Raw genomic sequence first — 21687 nt, 5'->3', positions numbered from 1 at the left:
GCTAAAAGACGCTTTTTATTGCAAAAAATAGTTTTTGCATCACCATATTTTGAGAACTATAATTTTTCCATATTTTGACCCACAGAGTCATGTGAGGTCTTATTTTTTATTTTTATTGGTACCATTTTCGGGCACATGACTTTTTTATCGCTTTTTATTCCTATTTTTGGGACATGGAATGAAGAAAAACCAGCAATTCAGGAATTTCTTTTTTTGGGGGGGGCATTTGCACCATTCCGCATGTGGTAAAATTACGATTACAGCGATACCTCATTCATGTCATTTTTTACGTTTTGGCGCTTTTATACAATAAAAACCATTTTATATAAAAAAGAATTATTTTTGCATCGCTTTATTCTGCGAGCTATAACTTTTTTATTTTTTAGCTGACAACGCTGTATGGCAGCTCAGTTTTTGCGGGACAAGATGACATTTTCAGCGGTACCATGTTTATTTATATCCGTCTGTTTGATCGTGTGCTATTGCACCTTTTGTTCGGCAGTATGATGATAAAGCATTGTTTTTTGCCTTTTTTTTTTTAAGAGGTTCACTAAAGGCGTTAACTAGTGGGACAGTTTTATAGGGTGGGTTGTTACGGACACGGCGATACTAAATATGTGTACTTTTATTGTTTGTTTGTTTTTTATTTACAAAAAAAGAATTTTATTGGGGAATATTCTTTTTATTATTTATTTAGGAATTTTTAAAAATTATTTTTACAAGGTTTGTTTGTTTTTTTTTAATGTTATTACATTGTGCCGGGGGGGGGACATTACTATATAGTGTCAGATCGCTAATCTGACACTTTGCACTGCACTGTGTCAGATCAGCGATCTGACAGGCAGTGCAGGCAGCTTCTCAGCGCCTGCTCACAGCAGCCACTGAGAAGCCACCTCCCTGCAGGACCCGGAAGGTCCCCATGGCCATCTTGGATCTGGGGGCCTGAAGGGAGGAGTCCCTCGGAACAATGCGAGAACATCGCATTGTTCCGAGGGTCTCAGGGAAGCACGAAGAGAGCCCCCTCCCTACGTGATGCTTCCCTATGCCCCCGGAACACTGCAATCATGATTGATCAGGAGCGGGCCGTGATAATCAGCTGACACCCGGTCGCGATCAGCTGCGCTCCCCCCATGAGCGCAGCTGATTGCTATGACGTACTGTCCCATCCATGGTCATACGGGCCCAGGTCACCTGGACGGGATAGTACGTCAGATGTCAGGAAGGGGTTAAAGTTGTAAGAAAAATAAACTGTGCCTTTAAAAAAGGAAATGTAAATATCATACATACGTGTGACCATGGTCCTACTCTCCACTGAAGTGGGCATGGTTGCCGATTGCAAGGTCTTTTTATTTCTGGACGATTCTCATTGCAGTATTTACTGTGCACAGATCTGTTCATATTGTCACTTAGAGGTTGAATGCATCGTACTGTGCGGCTTTCATAACCCGTTTTTCCACATGTTGTAGAACATTGCTCCCACTCTCCTGTCATCCATCTGTTTGAAAAAAACAACAAAACAACAACTAAATGTTAAAAAAAGAGCCCAAAAAACTAAAATTACATTATTAAATTTAATTATTAAAATGGGTTATCAGGTGAACACCAGTCAGTAGGTGCAGACTGTGCCACTTGAGACTACGCCCATTGTGTGCTATATTGGTATCTTTTGTTACCCAATAGTGTACAGTGCATGATGATGGTATTGTATTTATTTGTTATGTATTTACAATTATTTATTTATATGTGCTTTTTTTTTTTTTTTTAAATCCACTATACTCTTCCAGACATATGGACGTTTTGGTTTAGTGCTAATTATTATGGTCTTCACTAAGAGGCATAGCTCACATGATTCTGTGGGAATGTGTCTTTAGGCTGCCCTGCTTTATTACCCTGTGAGCATTGTTCCCTTGGTAAAGACCATAAAAATAATTAGCACTAAATAGAAAAGACTCTTGTCTCTGGACCAGTATGGCAGATTTTAAAAAAACAAACAACCCCCGCCATACTCAGGGGAGCAGCAGGCATAAAATAAGAGCAAAAACTGGCCACTTTTTGAAAAGTGCTCTGGTGATCAGTGTGACTCTGTGTTTTCATGTGTTCAGATATTTTTTGCCTGTTTTTTTAATATATCTATGATAAATGTATTAAGTGGGAAAACATATTTAACAGTGTAAATGGATCCTGTCCAGTGAAGGCAAGGATATGGAGGGTTGTGCCGATGAGGGTAAACACCTGCCCAGTTCTCGGTTTGATTTTGATTTATCTTAGTGTTCATGAGGAAGTGATTGGATCTGAACCCCAAGCTTAACAAACTAGATTGCATAAAGGTTTAAATTCAATAAATGCATAGTAGATTAACACAAAGCATGGTAAAGTAGCCAGTCAGTACATCGCAACATCTCACTCTTATTATTATTATACATTTTTATAGCGCCATTTATTCCATGGTGCTCTACATGTGAAAAGGGGCAAATATACACAAGTACAATAAACATGAGCAATACAAGACACACATAAGTACAGAAGGCGAGAGGACCCTGCCCGCAAGGGCTCACAGTCTACAGGGGATGGGTGAGGATACACTAGGATAGGGTAGAGCTGGTTGTGCAGCAGTTCAGTAGACTGAGGATCACTGCAGGTTATAGCCTTGTCGGAAGAGGTGGGTCTTCAGGTTCTTTTTGAAGGTTTCCATGGTAGGCGAGAGTCTGATGTGTTGGGGTAGAGAATTTCAGAGTATGGGGGAAGCACAGGAGAAGTCTTGTATGCGGTTGTGGGAAGAAGAGATAAGAGGGGAGCAGAGAAGGAGATCTTGAGAGGATTGAAGGTTGTGTGTGGGTAAGTACCAGGAGACCATGTCACAGCTGTATGGAGGAGACAGGTTGTGGATGGCTTTGTATGTCATAGTTAGGGTTTTGAACTGGAGCCTCTAGACGCCAGGAAGCCCAAGAAGGGCTTGGCATAGGGGAGAGGCTGGGGAATAACGAGGAGACAGGTGGATTAGTCTGGCAGCAGAGTGTAGGATGTATTGGAGTGGTGCCAGAGTGCTAGAGGGGAGGCCAAAGAGTAGGAGGTTGAAGTAGTCGAGGCAGGAGATGATAAGGGCATGCACTAGTGTTTTTGTGGTGTCATGGTCAAGGAATACACGGATCTGGGAAATATTTTTGAGTTTGAAAAGGCAGGAGGAGGCTAGGGTTTGGATATGTGGCTTGAAAGAGAGGGCAGAGTCGAGGATCACCCCGAGGCACCAAGCATGTGGGACTGGGGAAAGTGAGCAGCCATTGACATTGATAGATAGGTCTGGTGGAGGGGTAGAGTGAGATGGGGGAAAGATTATGATTTCTGTTTTGTCCATGTTCAGTTTTAGAAAGCGAGCAGAGAAGAAAGCTGAAATGGCGGACAGACATTGTGGGATTTTGTTCAGTAAGGAGGTGAGGTCAGGTCCAGATAGGTAGATCTGCGTGTCATCGGCATATAGATGATATTGCAAACCGTGAGATTCTATGAGCTGTCCCAGGCCAAAGGTGTAGATGGAGAAGAGTAGGGGTCCTAGAAATGAGCCTTGATGAACACTGACAGAGAGGGGGCGAGGTGAGGAGGTGGTGTGGGAGAGGGAGACACTGAATGTTCGGTCTGTTAGATATGAAGAGATCTAGGAAAGGGCCAAGCCTGTGATGCCCAGAGAATCTTGAGCAGGAGGGAATGGTCCACAGTGTCGAAGGCAGAAGGCAGGTCCAGGAGGAGGACAGAGTAGCGTCACTTGCTCTTGGAGGTTAGTAGGTCGTTGGTGACTTTAGTTGGGGCAGTTTCAGTTCAGTGATGCAGTCGGAAGCCTGACTGTAAGCGGTCAAAGAGGGAACAGGAGGAGAGGTGGGAGGACAGTTTAAGATGGACATGCTGTTCCAGTAGTTTTGAGGCATAAGGGAGAAGAGATATCGAACGATAGCTAGACACAGAGTATGGGTCAAGGGAGGTCTTTTTGAGGATGGGTGTGATCGAGGTATGTTTGAAGGATGAGGGGAACACACCATTTGTGAGAGGTTGACGAGGTGTGTTAGAGTAGGGATGAAGACTGTGGCGAGGTTAGGGATGAGGTGGGATGGGAGTGGGTCAAGCTTGCAAGTGGTGAGGTGTGATCTTGAAAGAAGGGTGGAGAGCTGATCTTCTGACATGGTGGAGAAGTTGGTTTTTGAGGAACAGGGCTGAGCAGCTAAGAGGGGCATTGGGGGCTGTGGGCCAAAGCTTTCTCTGATCGTATCAATCTTCTGCTTAAAGAAGGAGGCAAAGTCTTCAGTGGTAATGAGATGAGAGGGATGAGGTGCTGGGGGATGGAGTAGAGAATTCAAAGTGTTTAAGAGCTGTTTAGGGTTGTGAGATAGTGAGGATATGAGAGATGAGAAGTAAGTTTGCTTTGCAGCAGTGAGTGTGGACTTGAAGCTGGTGAGGGACTGCTTGTATGCGGTTAAGTGCTCAGCAGAGTGGGATTTCTTCCATCTCCGCTCAGCAACCCTGGAAGACTGTCTCAGTTCTTTGGTCAGGCTGGTCATCCAGGGCTGTCTGTTGATTGTACGAGTTTTACTATGTGTGAGGGGGGCGGCCGAATCAAGTGCTGTTGTTATTGTGGTGTTATAAAAGGTGGCAGCAGCATCTGTGTCATGAAGTGAAGCTATGTCTGTAATAGGGAGGAGGGACTCAGAGAGCAATTGTAAATTAAGGTGTTTGAGATTTCTGGGTGAGTGAGATTGTGGAGTGGGAGTTGCACACTAGGAGAGGAGAGGGAAGAGAATGTCAGTAGGTTGTGGTCAGACAGGGGGAGGGGTGAGTTAGTGAGATTAGTAAGGGAGCAGCGGCGGGTGAAGATAAGGTCCAGCGTGTGACCATCTTTGTGAGTGTCCACGGAGGACCACTGAGTGAGGCCAAAGAAGGCAGTGAGCGATAAAAACTTGGAGGCAGCTGGGGTGGAAGCATCAATGGGGATGTTGAAGTCACCCATGATGATAGAGGGGATGTCAGCAGAAAGGAAATGAAGCAGTCAGGTGGTGAAGTGATCGAGAAAGGTGGAGATGGCTAGTTCTTGGGGGTGGTAGATTACAGCCAGCTGGAGGTAGGAAGGGGAATTTCTGTGGCAGGTGGGACTCAATGGCTATCATATTGCAAAGAAAACCCTGTGAAAAGCCCACATAAGGCTATGCTAATGTAAAATAAAAAAGTTATAGCTCTTGTACGATTTAGGCTGTGTGCCCACGTTGCGTTTTTTTAAGCATTTTTGATGCGTTTTTTGGGGTCAAACCGCATCAAAAATGCTTAAAAGAAGCATCCCATTCATTTTAATGCATTTTGGCCTTTTTGTGCCAATGGATGCGTTTTTTACCGCTAAGGAAACGCTTAGCGGTAAAAAATGCAGCATGTTCATTAATTTCCGCTTAGGTCCGCGTTTTTGGCTATTTCCTATAGCCCAGAAGACGCACGGAAAAAAACGCATAAAAAACGTGCGTTTTTTTCCGCAAAACATTGCGGCAAAAACGCGCGTTTTCTGGGAAGGAGACCCGTTTCCTGAGCGTTTAAAAACGCTACTGTGGGTAAAAATTTTGGCAGAAATAAGAAAGTAGTGTGGCATTCTAACTACTGTTTAATTTGCCCAAAGGAGAGAAACAGAATGGTGTGTCCCATGAGATAGGAGCTAAGGTGTAATGTGTTCTCTTCACCTTGTGGAAAGTGACATGTTAGGCCTGGCATGTCAGAGTGAGTAGACATATGCCATTCATGCTCCTCTGGGGAAAAAATATGCAAATTGCATCTTAAGAGAGGAAGAGGACTTGAACTCTAGTGCCAACTATTGGAAGTAGCAATCCTAAAAGTTAATATCGACCCTTAACAAGCCTTGCCATATGATTTAGGATAAAAGTTAAAACAGAATCTCAGTAAAAAAACAAAGTGCTTCAGGGTGTTGCCACTCGTCAGTGCAAAGTATGAGATCTGATTTGGCTAGATGAGAGGCTTATTACTGGCATCTAAGGGGTAATGTTTCTCCTTGAGGAGAGTGACAAGCCAGGTCTGTCATGACAGAGTGAAGAGACTTATACGCCATGCATGGTCCTCTGGGAAATTAAATATGCAAATTATCTTTTCAGCAAGGAAGATGATTTGAACTCTAGTGCCACCTACTGGAGGTAGCAATCCTAAATTTAATATCGACCCTTTAACAAGCTATGCCATATGCGGAAAGACATAGTGGATAAGGTAAAAGACATGGTGCTTTGGGGTGTTGCGGAAGAGGATTGCTAATTCCCATAGGCGGCACTAGAGATGAAGTCCTCTTCTTCTCCAATGAAGCAATTTGCACTATAAGAGATATCATGCATCACTTCAAAATTCTGCTTCAAAAATTCTGTTTCACATGGCCCAAATGACAATTTAAACATCACCTTCACCTTACCATTCCCATATCTTTCCTGCATATGTGTTGTTTCTTGTCTAAGGAGGCAAGGAAACCCTCCTGATGTCTTTGCCATGGAGGTGTGGCAGAAAAACATTGCAGTGTAAATACACAAATATGCATTGCACTTATACCAACTGTAACACTATTTCCGGTAACCTTTCATGTTTCCCCTTCCACCTCCATGCAGGGATGATGGCATACTCACCTCCCCGGCTGTGTGGCGTGGTCCACAACATGCTTCCTAGTGGCTCCCCTGCTCTTAAAGGGGCAGCATGTGCATATAGTTAAATGCCGCCAGCCAATAACACATAAGTACTCCTGGTCCTAGTGCGGCCAGTGCCTGAACCTCACTAACCAGTCCATATGCAGCCAGTCCCTGAAACAGTATCCAAGACGTGTGTGTGTGAACATGTCCCTATCCAAGTATTCCATATATCCAGACTGTCCTAATAGACTCTGAATCAGCCCTGTCTGAGACTCCGTGTCAGTAATTGTTGTATTCGTGGATCCTGAAATTAGTAGTCTGAACAGTCCATGTCAGTAACCGTTCTGCAGAAGATCAAGAATCTACACTATTCGTCAGAAAAGAGCCCTAGTGATATCGGTGTCTGAGTCCTTGACTCAGAAGCATCAGTATCGGAGACTGCCGAGGAGTGGTACCGGGCTGCTACCTGCAGCTGAAGCCTGACTCCACCAGAAGGAGCTCCAGTGAACACCAGGTAGCCTCTTTGCTATGCCCTTCCTAGGTAAGCCCGGTCCCGTGGGTCCACAAAATCATGTGCGCCACCTGCGTGCATAACACTAACGTGATCTGGCTCACATGGTTTTAGTTTAATTTTTGTATTTTGTACAAACTGGGGCATGCCTCTGCTTTTTTTGAGCTGTTTAGTTTGTTTTATTTTGTTATTTTTCCTCAAACATGTGGCTGAGCAGTCGATACTCAAGTCCTACTCTGCCCTTATCTATTTTACATCTACTAACACATAGGGAGGTGAACTACAAGAGATAGATATTGTCCCGATAAGTTATAATATGTACAGTGGCACGTAAAAGTTTTGGCACCCCTAGTCAAAATTATTGTTATTGTGAACAGTTAAGCAAGTTGAAAATTAAATTATCTCTAAAACATCTACAGTTAAAGATGACACATGTAATTTGTATTTTAGGCAATATATATATACATATACTGTATATATTGTAGAGTGACTAATGGCTGCATAATTAATGGGAGGTATGTGTCACAGGGATGGCTGCTCCCTGTGATGTAACCCGGAGTATTTTTTCTTTAGTGCACGTAAGCCCTGAGGGGTTGTTGTTCACACTTGGGTCCGGGTTACGGGTAGCTCTGAGAGGTGGGAGGGTCAGGCTACCCATATACGTCATTCTGAGGTGAGGGTGCTCACTGTACCCCTTTGTCCCTGCAGAAGCCTGTGTGGTTGTGTGTGTTTAAGGACCTGCGGTGATGTCACGATCACCTGACTAGCCATGTGATAGCTGTAACCACACCCAGGTTCCTATGTAATGGAGGTGTGTTTGGCACATGGGAGTGAGTGTTTGGGAGTCTGTCAGTGTGGACAGATTTCCATGTATCCAGGCTGGACACTACGGAGTGGACGGTCTGACAACCGTGAGTGATACTGACCGGGGTCAGTGAGGAGGGTTTATTGGATACCTCTGAGAAGAGGCAACCGGGAACCTGTGTGGCTGACACCAACAGGTAATGGACAGGAATCCTTGTTATACTGACCGGGGTCAGTGAGAGACTGTGTTTTTTCTATAGAGCTGAATTTTTAACGGACATTGTATTTGCGGCTGCATACTACTTGGTTCCTGAGGAGCGGTTTATGCTGTTTACTAATAAACCGAATGGCCTTTAACCCAGAGTGTCCCAGCGTATGCCTCAGCGACCAGCAAATCGAGTAATCCCCGTCATCCACAGATAGTGTGGGACGTTACAATATATATATAGCCTTTTAGAGTTATGGCTTGTTCACTATCAGTGTTAGGAATGGCCAGGTGATGCAAATTTCCCAGCTTTATAAATACCCAGCCTCATCCAATTTTATGCCAACAAACAGCAGCCATGGGTTCTTTTAAGCAGCAGCCTAGCACTAAGCAAATGAAAACAGTGAAGTCCCACAAAGCAGGAGAAGGCTATCAGAAGATATCAAAGTGTTTTCAAGTTGCCATTTCCTCAGTTCAAAATGTAATTAAGAAATGGCAGTTAATAGGAACAGTGGAGGTCAAGATAAGGTCTGGAAGACCAAGCAAAAGTTCACTGAGAGTTGCTCGTAGGATTGCTGGAGAGTAAAATCAGAACCCACAATGATCAAAGGTATATGTGGAGAGAAAAGGACACAGAATTTCAGGAAAAGAACATCTCATCAACCATTAAGCATGGGGGTGGAACAATCATGCTTTGGGGTTGTGTTGCAGCCAATGGCACGGGGAACTTTTCACGTATAGAGAGAAGAATGGATTCAATGAAATGTCAACAAATTTTTAATGCAAACATCTGTAGAAAAGCTGAAGTTGAAAAGAGGATGGCTTCTGCAAATGGATAGTGAACCTAATCACACATCAAAATCCACAATAGACTACTTCAAAAGTCACAAGCCAAAGGTTTTACAATGGCCCTCATAGTCTCCTGTTCTGAACATCATTCAAAATCTGTGGCTAGACCTCAAAATAGCAGTGCATGCAAGACAACACAGGAATCTCACAGAACCGGAACAATTGTCCAAGGAAGAATGGATGAAAATCCCTCAAACAAGAATTTAAAGACTCTTGTCTGGCTACAAAAAGAGTTTACAAGCTGTGACACTTTCAAAACGGGGTGCTACTACGCACTAACCATGTAGCGTGCCCAAACTTTGGCACTGGCCCATTTTCCTTTTAGAAATTTTTAAAATTTAAAGATGAAATACAAAGGAAATGTGTCATCTTGAACTTTAGGCCCTTTACAGAGCATTTCATCTACAACTTGTTTAACTGTTCACAATAACAGTAATTTTTTACCAGGGGTGCCCAAAACTTTTACATGCCACTGTAATTACTATAAAATTACTTACATTCCTTTTTCCTGGCTCGTAGTCAGTTATATGTGTGACTGCACTACATATTCATATTGATGGTGTTACGGTCCCATTGCAAATACACAGAGCTGAATATGAGTCACAGACTAGGAGAGTAAGTATGAGGACTACAATCTATTGAATTAAAATATTAGATACTAAAATACTGCAAATTATTTTATCTACAATTCACAAAATAAAACAAAAAACAGTCTCATCTGTAATCTGGAGGTGAAGATTATATATAAAGAAGATTCCCACCTTTATACACAATATTGAAAATGCCAGGAAAAGTCATGGAATTATGAAAATCACAGGATCGATAGAAACATTAAAAATATGCAACTAATGCACAAATGTAAACTCATTTTTCAAAACATCTTGACTTAATCAGTACAGAGTATAAGCGCCACACACACAAACTTATTGTACATACTACATAAATGCACGCACTGCATACATGAAAAAAAATATATACTGTATATTGTGAGGTAGCGATGTCATTTAAGTAGGGGATCACTCGCTTGGCAGCCACAAAATCAGATCCGGCACAGGCTTTCCATAAACTCAGAACGGTCCATGCGGTTTATTAAACATCATAAACCATGACCAGCAATATATAAACGGCACAGCGTCCATGACAGAGCTTCACTCTGTTAGCAATGTCCAATACTCAGGCTTTTCAGCCTCACAGTTATATCTCACCCCGTTAGGGTTCTCTCATGGCTACTTCTCCATACTGCAGACATTCATTCCCTCCAGGGAACTCTCAGGCACTTGCAGCCATTAAACACAGCGTTCACACGTGCTGTCAGGCAGGAAGCCCCATCTCAGTGGAACCTTCCACACTGGACCAACCAGGTCCCAGCATTCACTCCCATGTGACCTACCCTGGCCACATTATATGGTCCATAGCCACGCCCACCGGGTCATGCGACTCTGAGCTCATCACAGGTCCTTCAGGCCTTTACACACTCTTTACAATAGTGCTTTAAACACACCCCCCGGGTGGGTTTGTAGGTAACCAGGTCCATCTCTCTAGTTACCTGGAGACATCTCCGTTACACATTGAAATAACACCTCAGCAGTATCACTGCTGATCAACATCTCCATCCCAAAGCCACCCACTTTGAGATACATAACGGCTATTCAGTATTCTGCCATTCATCATTTCTCCTGGGACATCCACACAGCACCCCCTAGCGGAGTCAGTGGTTACTACACCACATACCTTCCCCCTCTGTCCAAACTTGTGGGGTTGAACACACAACATTACACCAGGGTCTCGCGATCGGGCACTCATTACACCTTGCCCCACAGGTCGAGAGAACCATCTCCATCTGTCATATGGCCTCATCTCTACGTTAGACCTCCCCCCGCCCCCAGCGGTCAGAATATCGGTCATTGTCTTTGACCCTCCAGTTACAGTCTGTCTGCATCATCAGACACTGTTTGGTCACCACGTTTCTCTCCCTGTTTGTTCCGTTCCCCAACCAGCTCCCCCGGTTGGTATGGTCATCAGTCTTAATCGGGCCTACTGTCTGGCCTGAGTCTGACTCATTCAGGGTCTCACAGGAACTACAGTTTCTCAACGTCATCCTGCCAGTCGAACCACCACTTGCTGACATTCTTCGGTCAGCTGCCCTGACACTTCTTGGTGGAACCCTTCGGGTCCTTACATCTTGGGTTGAAGGCGGCCGCCACCTGGTATTCCGTACTTCTTTATTAATTTGCCGGCGGTCCAGCCTCAACTGCTCAATTTCTTGCAGGTACCCCACTCGATACTCCACGAGCATCCGAAAGTTTCTTAGGATTTCCACGGAGCCAACCACCATGATGGGAATCCTACCCTCTTCACTGGATGCCTGGTCTTCTTTGTCAGGAGGGATCCTCACCTTCACCACACCGGAGATATTCACAAGGTCTTGCATTACCTTCCGGGTTCTTCCAATGATTCTCCCAATCAGAGCTTTGGGTACCGGAACCACATCTTTCCGCAAACCCAGCTGATCCATAGCCTCCCTTGCTAACTCTAGGCGTCGAGCAGCCTTCACATTACTCCGCCTGACCAGCTGTTTGGCGTGGAGACATTGTAGATGCATCTCCTTCAGGACAGCTACTCGGTTTGATGTACCTTCTCTGGCCGATACTATCACCAACTGCCCAGTCTCAGGTGCCCAGCGCACCTTACCCGCTTTGACCGCCTCTTTGAAAGCCTCATGCAAACCATCCTCAGCAAAGGCTTCTTGCATGTCTTCTGGTACATCAATCACAGACTGGAAGGTCGTGGTCTTGCTCTCTTCCTGGACCGAAGGTTCTAGCTTTACCACGGACACTTCCCTCACTATCGTTGACCTGACCGGGTGACTGTCTTCTTCAGTTCTTAACTCACCAACTTCACACGATTTGATCACTTCATGACCCTTTGCCACAATGGCTACTGGCAGTTCTGTCTTATTATCACTCGTGCTCACCCGTGGTAAGTCTTCGTCCAACTTCTCCCGCAGAAGACTTTTTACTACTCCTCTGAGTTCCTCCATCCCTTCCTTGAGGTTCTCGTTCACACTTTGCCTGGTGGACAGGTGACCTCTGAGCTCCAAGACTTCTTTCTCAAGCCCCTCCACCCTGTGCTTGGCCATTTGTCTCAGGACTCTTTCTCGTTCAAGATGTTCTTCCACTGTCTCTTTTATTAACTGTATCTCATGATCTTGTTCCCTTTTGGCCAGCACGTGCCGCACCACTACGTCTTTGATTATATTGTCAAAGGGTAACACTGGGTCAGTCCCGTCAGCCGAGTGAACCGTCCTGTTACCGTTTAACCGTGTTTTTACCCCAGTCATCTCATCTCCTAGCCCAGCATCCGTCATATCACGAGACATCAGGTCCGTAAGTTGGGCAGATGTACTTTTTCTTCTGGTCAGTTCTACCTCTGACCTGTCCACATCAGGAGCCATCACTGTCTCAGTGTCTGCAGGCCCCACAGTCGAAACGTCTCCACCGTCCGACCATACGTCATCAAGCAAAACAAAGTCCCGGCCCCTCTCCAAGGCATAGACTAAGTCCTGTGGTATCCCGCCCCCTTGGCACGCACCACCTTTGGTCCCCTCGAACATTACTCTGTCTACTGCATAATTCACCATGACCCCAAGTTTACAGCGAACCCTGGCGTTTTTCTCGGTCAGAGATAAAACGAGAGGCGTTCCTGTCAGAGTCACCTGACTCTCTGAGTCCAGTCTACCAAAGACTCCTTTCCGGTGCAGCATCACGTTACACACCTGTGGCCCGTCAATATCTGGAAAATACATGCCGCACTCCTCAAAACTCATAAGGACACATTGCAGTTCCCCAGACATACCCAGTGAGGCAACCAGTGCTGCCATTTTCTGAACCACCCCAATTTGGGTCACCGCCCCCCTCTGGGACGTCACTTCTTTTTGGGTTACCACCCCCTTCTGGGACTCCACCCCTTTTGGGCTACCACCCCAATTTGGGCCACCGCCCCCTTTTGGCATTTCTCCATGTCCGTTATACCGGTCTCCTTAGACCACAGTTCACATAACACAGTTTGTCTCTTTTAACGATACCACACAAGTCCTTGCTGGCACGACAACAGCTCCTGCTGTCACCGATCACCGACACTACCGGCTGCTGTTCACACACACAGCGGCTGGTGTCCTCTTTGTATCCCCGCCGAGTTACAGGAAGCCGCTTGTCCCCTTCATAACCCCACCGAGTTACAGGAAGCCTCTTGTCCCCTTCGTAACCCCGCCGAGTTACAGCAAGCCGCTTGTCACCTTCTTGACTCCCACTGAGCCACCGCAGGCTGAGTTGAGAAAAGAAGAAAAAAAACACACCACAAAAAAACTCATGTGTCCTGTCTGTGTGCTATTCAGGACGTACCGTCTCCGCCTGAGACCGTCCAACACACAGGGCGCACCGGGTGCTATTCAGGGAGCCGACCCTCTTCCCAGGGTTTCCCAACACACCGGCCTCACCAGGTCCAGGGGCTCGGCGGGTGCTATTCAGGACATCCGTCTCCACCTGAGACTGCCCAACACTTTCGCCTCACCAGGTCCAAGGTCATACCACGTGTTCCAGGGATCCGATTCTTCTCCCAGAACCTCCCAACACTGACCCTCCAGGACCTTGCTCACTGAACCCTCCAGGTACACAGTCTTTATCACTGACCCCGGTCAGTACAACACCAACACCCGTCCGTTACCTGTGTCGGCCCCACAGGTCCTCGAATACCTCTTCTCCACAAAAGCACCCTATCAATCACCAGTCTCTTTCTCACTGACCCCGGTCAGTACAACATGGTTTTCATGACCGTCACCTGCTGGCCGCGCAGGTTCTTGGACCCCTCTACCGCAGAGGTAGCCTATAAGTCTCTTTCTCCTGGGGAAACAGCCGCACTGGGCTCACCGATCCGGACAGTGCCTTACTCACTAGGCCGCCCCACGTTTCCAGAACCACTGCCGGGCAGTGGCTTCCCCAACCGTCAGCCCTACTGGCTCAGCGTTGCCCTTAGCAACCGACTTTGCAGCCCTTTTCCGTTGCTCCCAGCAACAAGGCTACAATACTGCCCATAGCTTTCTCCACCAATTGTGAGGTAGCGCTGTCATTTAAGTAGGGGATCACTCGCTTGGCAGCCACAAAACCAGATCCGGCACAGGCTTTCCATAAACTCAGAACGGTCCATGCGATTTATTAAACATCATAAACCATGACCAGCAATATATAAACGGCACAGCGTCCATGACAGAGCTTCACTCTGTTAGCAATGTCCAATATGCAGGCATTTCAGCCTCACAGTTATATCTCACCCCGTCAGGGTTCTCTCATGGCTGCTTCTCCATACTGCAGACATTTATTCCCTACAGGGAACTCTCAGGCACTTGCAGCCATTAAACACAGCGTCCACACGTGCTGTCAGGCAGGAAGCCCCATCTCAGCGGAACCTTCCACACTGGACCAACCAGGTCCCAGCATTCACTCCCATTTGACCTACCCTGGCCACATTATATGGTCCATAGCCACGCCCACCGGGTCATGCGACTCTGAGTTCATCACAGGTCCTTCAGGCCTTTACACACTCTTTACAATAGTGCTTTAAACACACCCCCTCAGTGGGTTTGTAGGTAACCAGAATCGCCCATCTCTCTAGTTACCTGGAGACTTCTCCCTTACACATTGAAACAACACCTCAGCAGTATCACTGCTGATCAACACATAAGTCTCCATCCCAAAGCCACCCACTTTGAGATACATAACGGCCATTCAGTATTCTGCCATTCATCCTTTCTCCTGGGACATCCACACAGCGCCCCCTAACAGATTAGGTATCCTGCTATGCGGTAGGTGCAGAACCTACAGTGCCTTGCGAAAGTATTCAGCCCCCTGGAACTTTTCAACCTTTTCCCACATATCATGCTTCAAATACAAAGATACCAAATGTAATTTTCTGGTGAAGAATCAACAACAAGTGGGACACAATTGTGAAGTTGAACGAAATTTATTGGTTATTTTAAATACAAAAACTGAAAAGTGGGGTGTGCAATATTATTCGGCCCCTTTAACATAATACTTTGTTGCGACACCTTTTGCTGCGATTACAGCTGCAAGTCGCATGAGGTATGTCTCTATCAGTTTTGTACATCGAGAGACTGAAATGCTTGCCCATTCTTCCTTGGCAAACAGCTCGAGCTCAGTGAGGTTGGATGGAGATCGTTTGTGAACAGCAGTTTTCAGCTCTTTCCACAGATTCTCGATTGGATTCAGGTCTGGACTTTGACTTGGCCATTCTAACACCTGGATATGTTTATTTGTGAACCATTCCATTGTAGATTTTGCTTTATGTTTGGGATCATTGTCCTTTTGGAAGACAAATCTCCATCCCAGTCTCAGGTCTTTTGCAGACTCCAACAGGTTTTCTTCAAGAATGGTCCTGTATTTGGCTCCATTCATCTTCCCATCAATTTTAACCATCTTCCCTGTCCCTGCTGAAGAAAAGCAGCCCCAAACCATGATGCTGCCACCACCATGTATGACAGTGAGGACGGTGTGTTCAGGGTGATAAGCTGTGTTGCCTTTACGCCAAACATATCATTTGGCATTGTTGCCAAAAAGTTCGATTTTGGTTTCATCTGACCAGAGCACCTTCTTCCACATGTTTGGTGTGTCTCCCAGGTGGCTTGTTGTAAACTTTAAATGACACTTTTTATGGATATCTTTGAGAAATGGCTTTCTTCTTGCCACTCTTCCATAAAGGCCTGATTTGTGCAGTGTATGACTGATTGTTATCCTATGGACAGACTGTCCCACCTCAGCTGTAGATCTCTGCAGTTCATCCAGAGTGATCATGGGCCTCTTGGCTGCATCTCTGATCAGTCTTCTCCTTATTTGAGATGAAAGTTTAGAGGGACGGCTGGGTCTTGGTAGATTTGCAGTGGTATGATATTCCTTCCATTTCAATATGATCGCGTACACAGTGCTCCTTGGGATGTTTAAAGTTTTGGAAATCATTTTGTATCCAAATGTGGCTTTAAACTTCTCCACAACAGTATCATGGACCTGCCTGTTGTGTTCCTTGGTCTTCATAATGCACTCTGTGCTTCAAACAGAACCCTGAGACTATCACAGAGCAGGTGCATTTATACAGAGACTTGATTACACACAGGTGGATTATATTTATCATCATTAGTCATTTAGGACAACATTGGATCATTCCGAGATCCACAATGAACTTCTGGAGTGAGTTTGCTGCACTGAAAGTAAAGGGGCTGAATAATATTGCATGCCCCACTTTTCAGTTTTTGCATTTCCACAAAAATTTAAAATAACCATTAAATTTCGTTCAACTTCACAATTGTGTCCCACTTGTTGATTCTTCACCAAAAATTTACATTTGGTATCTTTATGTTTGAAGCATGATATGTGGGAAAAGGTTGAAAAGTTCCAGGGGGCCGAATACTTTCGCAAAGCACTGTATATACACACGCACACACACACTGCACACGCTGCACTCAGATTGCCCTCTTGGCATTAGCTGACAGAACTGTGCAATATCCTGCTGCAAAAGTTCTCTGTTGGAGGGGAAAAGGGTAATGATCACAGTGCACCCCCTTTTCTACCCCTTGCTGCACAATGACCTTTGCTCAGATGAAACCATGCTTAGAAAATACTTCTCTACAAGTCAATAAGGGCAGAACAAGCGTATGTGTTCTGCTGAAATTAAACTATATGTACTGAACTGCTATAGTGGCCAGTGTGAAAATTGCAAGATATGTTTTTTTTTGTTTTTAAATATGAAGATAGGAATGTAGAAAAGTAAAAAAAAAAATGGTTACATTAACTTAAAAAAAGAATTTATCATAAAAATCCTGGTTAAACAATAGATTATTTCCAAATGACATATCATTAAGGTGCAGAAAGCTCATAGACTAGTGATCATGGATCCCCGGCTTTTACTTTTCATTGGACTTAGGACTGGAAAAAAAAGAAAATAACACTCCAATACTCACCTTCTCCACCCTGTCTGTCTACTACTGCAGACTTAGGTGACAGGTTGCAGCGGTGATTACAATCAATGACTTCAGTGGCTAGTGTCGTCTGCATCAGTAAGGCTCTTGGCTAAAACAGTCATGTGTGTTATCATTATGATCTTACCACTATATCCTGTCAACAAAGAATGCAGTTGCAATAGAGAGGGAGCAAGCAACTGCAGCTGCAGCAAAGAGGGAGCAAGCAACTGCAGCAAAGAGGGAGCAAACAGCTGCAGCAAAGAGGGAGCATACAACTGTAGCTGCAGCAAAGAGGGAGCAAACAACTGCAGCAATGAGGGAGCAAACAACTGCAGCTAAAGCAAAGAGGGAGCAAACAATTGCAGCTGCAGCAAAGGGAGCAAACAGCTGCAGCAAAGAGTGAGAGATCAACTGCAGCTGCAGCAAAGAGGGAGCAAGCAGCTGCAGCAACGAGGGAGCAAGCAACTGTAGCAAAGAGGGAGCAAACAGCTGCAGCAAAAAGGGAGCAAACAACTGCAGCAAAGAGGGAGCAAACAGCTGCAGCAAAGAGGGAGCAAACAGCTGCAGCAAAGAGGGAGCAAACAGCTGCAGCAAAGAGGGAGCAAACAACTGCAGCAAAGAGGGAGCATACAACTGCAGCTGCAGCAAAGAGGGAGCAAGCAGCTGCAGCAAAGAGGGAGCAAACAACCACAGCTTCAGCAAAGAGGGGGCAAACAACTGCAGCTGCAGCAAAGAGGGAGAAACAGCTGCAGCCAAAAGGGAGCAAGCACTTGCAGCTGCAGCAAAGAGGGAACAAACAACTGCAACTGCAGCAAAGAGGGAGCAAGCAACTGCAGCAAAGAGGGCGCAAACAACCACAGCTTCAGCAAAGAGGGAGCAAACAGCTGCAGCAGAGAGGGAGCAAACAACTGTAGCTAAGAGGGAGCAAACAATTGCAGCTGTAACACACAGGCTGCACTGGACATAGAGGGGATGAGCATATGTAGTTCTATAGCCAATTAAAAGTTATCTTTTTTCCACCTAATTTGAGAGCAATATAAATTAAAGGCAGAGATGCTGATTCCAGGAATGTGTGACTTATTGGGCTTCTTGGTGTAGTTTTGATAACATCCTGCTGATAAAACAGTAATTGTATCATTAGAAGACTAGCAAACTTACTGGCAGGTAGTCCTAAGCTCTGAATAACCCTAGACCCACCACTAATTAACAGCATACTGTGTACACTGTGCATGAGCAGAAAGCTGCAATCAGTTCTGTGGGCGGGGTTACAGAGAGCTCAACATTCACAGAACTGCTAGATCTGAAGCTGATAAAAGATTATATAAAAATGACAGCAAGCAGCCCAGTAAGTGATACATCACTTGAATTAGGGTCTCTGCTTCTACACTGTACTGTTCTCAAATGAGGTAGCAAAAAAAACTGGTGACCGATTCCCTTTAAACCTGAACAACCACTTTAATAAACCGCTGAAAATATGAAAAATACTGCTATTCATTTTATATGCACGGTAGAGAGAAATATTAAGTGAAATCTAGAAAAATGACACTTCAGGTAAGAACTTACATGGGCTGTGAACACTCCTGAAGATTACATGCTCTGCGAATAGGTTTCAGCTTTGGAATAGATTCACATAACTTCTTGTGCACCATTTTATGGTCTGACTTCCTTCGACATCCATATTTTGTAAACTGATTACCTGAAAAAGGACATGATTTCTTAGTTGCAACTTTTGGACTGAATGCGTTATGATAATGCTTTACATTTACATATGGTACTAAAATCCAATTTCAAGAATTAAAAAAAAAATAAAGAAATATAACTTTCTAAGAAATCTATGTTCATTACTATTAGTGCAGGACAGCACCATTCACAATTAGTTGTACACCAGTTTTCAATAGTTTTAGACACTATGTATGTGTAAGGAGAAGAAGCAAGCCAGGCTTGCCTTATCCATAACGGGCTCCGAACCGTCGGGTCTGTCACCTCAGTTACAGGGGGAGCGCTTAGAGTATCAGGATGTTCCCTGTACTCGAGAAAATGGTGCATGACTAAGCAGACAGAAAATGCACGAGCAGAGATTCCAACTGTGGAGGTGGGAACGCTGAGCGCACATCAGTGGTGTGAGGTAATTTCAGCTGTGAGGCGAGAGGATGGAGCTAAGGGGAGCCAGAGACAAGACGACGCGCTGACAGGAGCTGACCGACGGGGTCCCGCTGACAGGCCGCATGTACCGCTGTCCCCGCCTACATCAAGGTCCTTGACAAGACTGCAAACTCAGCCAACGACGCTGACACAACTGCCCCAGCCGAGGGTACTGACTAGGGAAGGCAAGGTCTGTGTGAGGGATACCGTTGCTCAACGGTACAATTCAGCAGACCGTACAGGCCATTGTGAACTGTTTCTGGACCATCAACCCAGGCCCGATAGTACAAGTATTCTCACCGCTGAGGGAAGAATTTGCCCCTCCTTCTGCCCTGCATCTATTAGGGCCAGTGCCCTTGCTAGAACCCCTGGCAATTGCTGCCAGTGACAGGATTGAAAAGAAGACACCGTCAGGACCACAAGAGGACATTCTCAACCCCAGAAAACCTTCCCGCATTTTCCACAGGACTGTAACAGATCCCTGTTGTGGCTCATTCCAAATGGTCCCAGTCAAAGTGAGGGGCACATCTGTGACTGGAGCGCAAAGTGATAAGTAGAGTTGAGCGACTTTGGTCGGATCGGGTTTTGTGAAACTCGAATGAAACAAAATTTGAGTCGGATGAAACTGGTCCGACTAGGGCAAAAAAAAGACGGAGTTTCGTCCGAAACCCGACCCCAATGCAAGTCAAAGGGAAATAAAAGTCGGCATTGAGCGGATGACATTAATCCACTCAATGCCGACTTTTATTCCCTCAACTCTACTTATCACTTTGCGCTCCAATCGTATTGACCTGGGAAGTGCATTCCAAAGAATTGGCGCAGCACGTGTAAAGTCTTGGCGACGGGAGTGGGAGGTTCTGATTATTGAGGATGCTAACCTCAGGTCATCAGCAGAATGGAGGGCGCGGGTAGGGTGGTATACTGAAACAAGGGAGGAGATGAAGGGTGGTGCTGAGCCATGGAGGGCTTTGTGGGTGAGGGTAATAAGTTTATACTGAATTCTGGAGTGGATGGGTAGTCAGTGTAATGACTGGCACAAGGTAGAGGCATCGGTGTAACGATTGGTGAGGAATATGATCCTGGCTGCAGCATTCAAGACAGATTGGAGAGGGGAGAGTTTGGTAAGAGGGAGACCGATTAGAAGAGAGTTACAATAGTCGAGACGAGAATGAATAAGAGAAACAGTAAGAGTTTTTGCAGAGTCAAAAGCAAGAAAAGGTCGAATTCTAGAAATACTTTTGAGGTGCAGATGACAAAAGTGAGCCAGTGATCGAATGTGGGGGGCAAAGGAAAGCTCGGAGTCAAGACAGCGGGCATGTTGCTGGGGAGTAATAGTGGAACCACACACAGAAATGGCAATGTCGGGTATAGGTACATTAGTAGAGGGAGGAAACACAAGGAGTTCAGTCTTTGACAGGTTCAGTTTCAGATGTAGTGAGGACATGATGTTAGACACAGCATTTAGACAATCGCTTTTGTTTTCTAGAAAGGCTGGCGTAATGTCAGGAGAAGCGTATAATTTGGTGTCATCAGCATAGAGATGGTACTGGAAACCAAATCTACTGATTGTTTGACCAATAGGGGCAGTGTACAAGGAGAAGAGGAGGGGGCCTAGAACCGATCCTTGAGGAACCCCAACAGTAAGGGGAAGGTGAGAGGAGGAGGAACCGGCAAAAGATACAGTAAAGGAGCGGTCAGAGAGATAGGAGGAGAACCAGGAGAGAATGGTGTCCTTGAGGCCAATGGAACGGAGAATAGTGAGGAGGAGTTGATGATCCACAGTGTCGAATGCTGCAGAGAGATCCAAGAGAATTAGCATGGAGTAATGACCATTTGATTTAGCTGTTAGTTGGTCATTAGAGACTTTAGTGAGGGCAGTTTCAGTAGAGTGTAAAGAGCGGAAACAGGATTGGAGAGGGTCGAGAAGAGAGTTATCAAAGAGATAGCGGATAATACGGGAGTGGAGCAGGCGTTCCAGGTGTTTAGAGATGAAGGGAAGATTAGAGACAAGTCTATAGTTAGCAGCACAGTTTTGGTTGAGGGATGGTTTTTTAAGTAGTGGATGTATGATGGCATGCTTGAATGAGGAGGAAAAGATACCAGAAGAGAGAGGTTAAATATTTTAGTTAGGTGAGGGGTGACAGCAGGGGAAAGGGACTGGAGGTGATTTGACGGAAATGGGTCACTGGTGCAAGTGGTTGGGCGAAAAGATGCAAGGAGCCTGCTTACTTCTTCTTCTGTGACTGGTTCAAAATCAGAGAGTGAGCTAGATGCAGTACGGGAGGGAGGACAGTGCATGGTATGAGGTGATTGGGAGATAATTTCCTGTCGGATCTGGTCAATTTTTTTCGTTACTGCCTCCCGCTACCTGCTCACATATGCTTGTTCAGGATAACACAATATTGCACTGTATCAATTTTCAAATTTTACTTAAGTAAACCTGCCTAGAATATTATTACTATCAACTGCCAGTGCAATGTTCATATAGACTGGCAGCACCATGAATAACGTC

General features: G+C 45.4%; 1 protein-coding gene across 4 annotated transcripts in view; it reads right to left on the bottom strand.

Annotated features, from left to right (window-relative positions):
* The window catches only part of LOC141087889 (A disintegrin and metalloproteinase with thrombospondin motifs 2-like), an 851362-nt gene that overhangs the window by 73852 nt on the left and 755823 nt on the right, over positions 1 to 21687 (bottom strand). For all 4 annotated transcript variants that reach the window (XM_073573740.1, XM_073573737.1, XM_073573739.1 and 1 more), the window contains 2 exons: positions 18597 to 18729; positions 1288 to 1495 (listed from right to left, as the gene is read on the bottom strand). In XM_073573740.1, the coding sequence (XP_073429841.1) occupies positions 1288 to 1495; positions 18597 to 18729 (341 nt within the window). The remainder of the gene's footprint in view (positions 1 to 1287; positions 1496 to 18596; positions 18730 to 21687) is intronic.

Source organism: Dendrobates tinctorius, unplaced genomic scaffold (assembly GCF_039654945.1).
Source record: "Dendrobates tinctorius isolate UK_male_01 unplaced genomic scaffold, ASM3965494v1 ptg000036l, whole genome shotgun sequence".
Lineage (NCBI taxonomy): Eukaryota > Metazoa > Chordata > Amphibia > Anura > Dendrobatidae > Dendrobates > Dendrobates tinctorius.
Note: the sequence above shows the minus strand (reverse complement) of the source record. Positions and strands in the feature narration are given on the sequence as shown.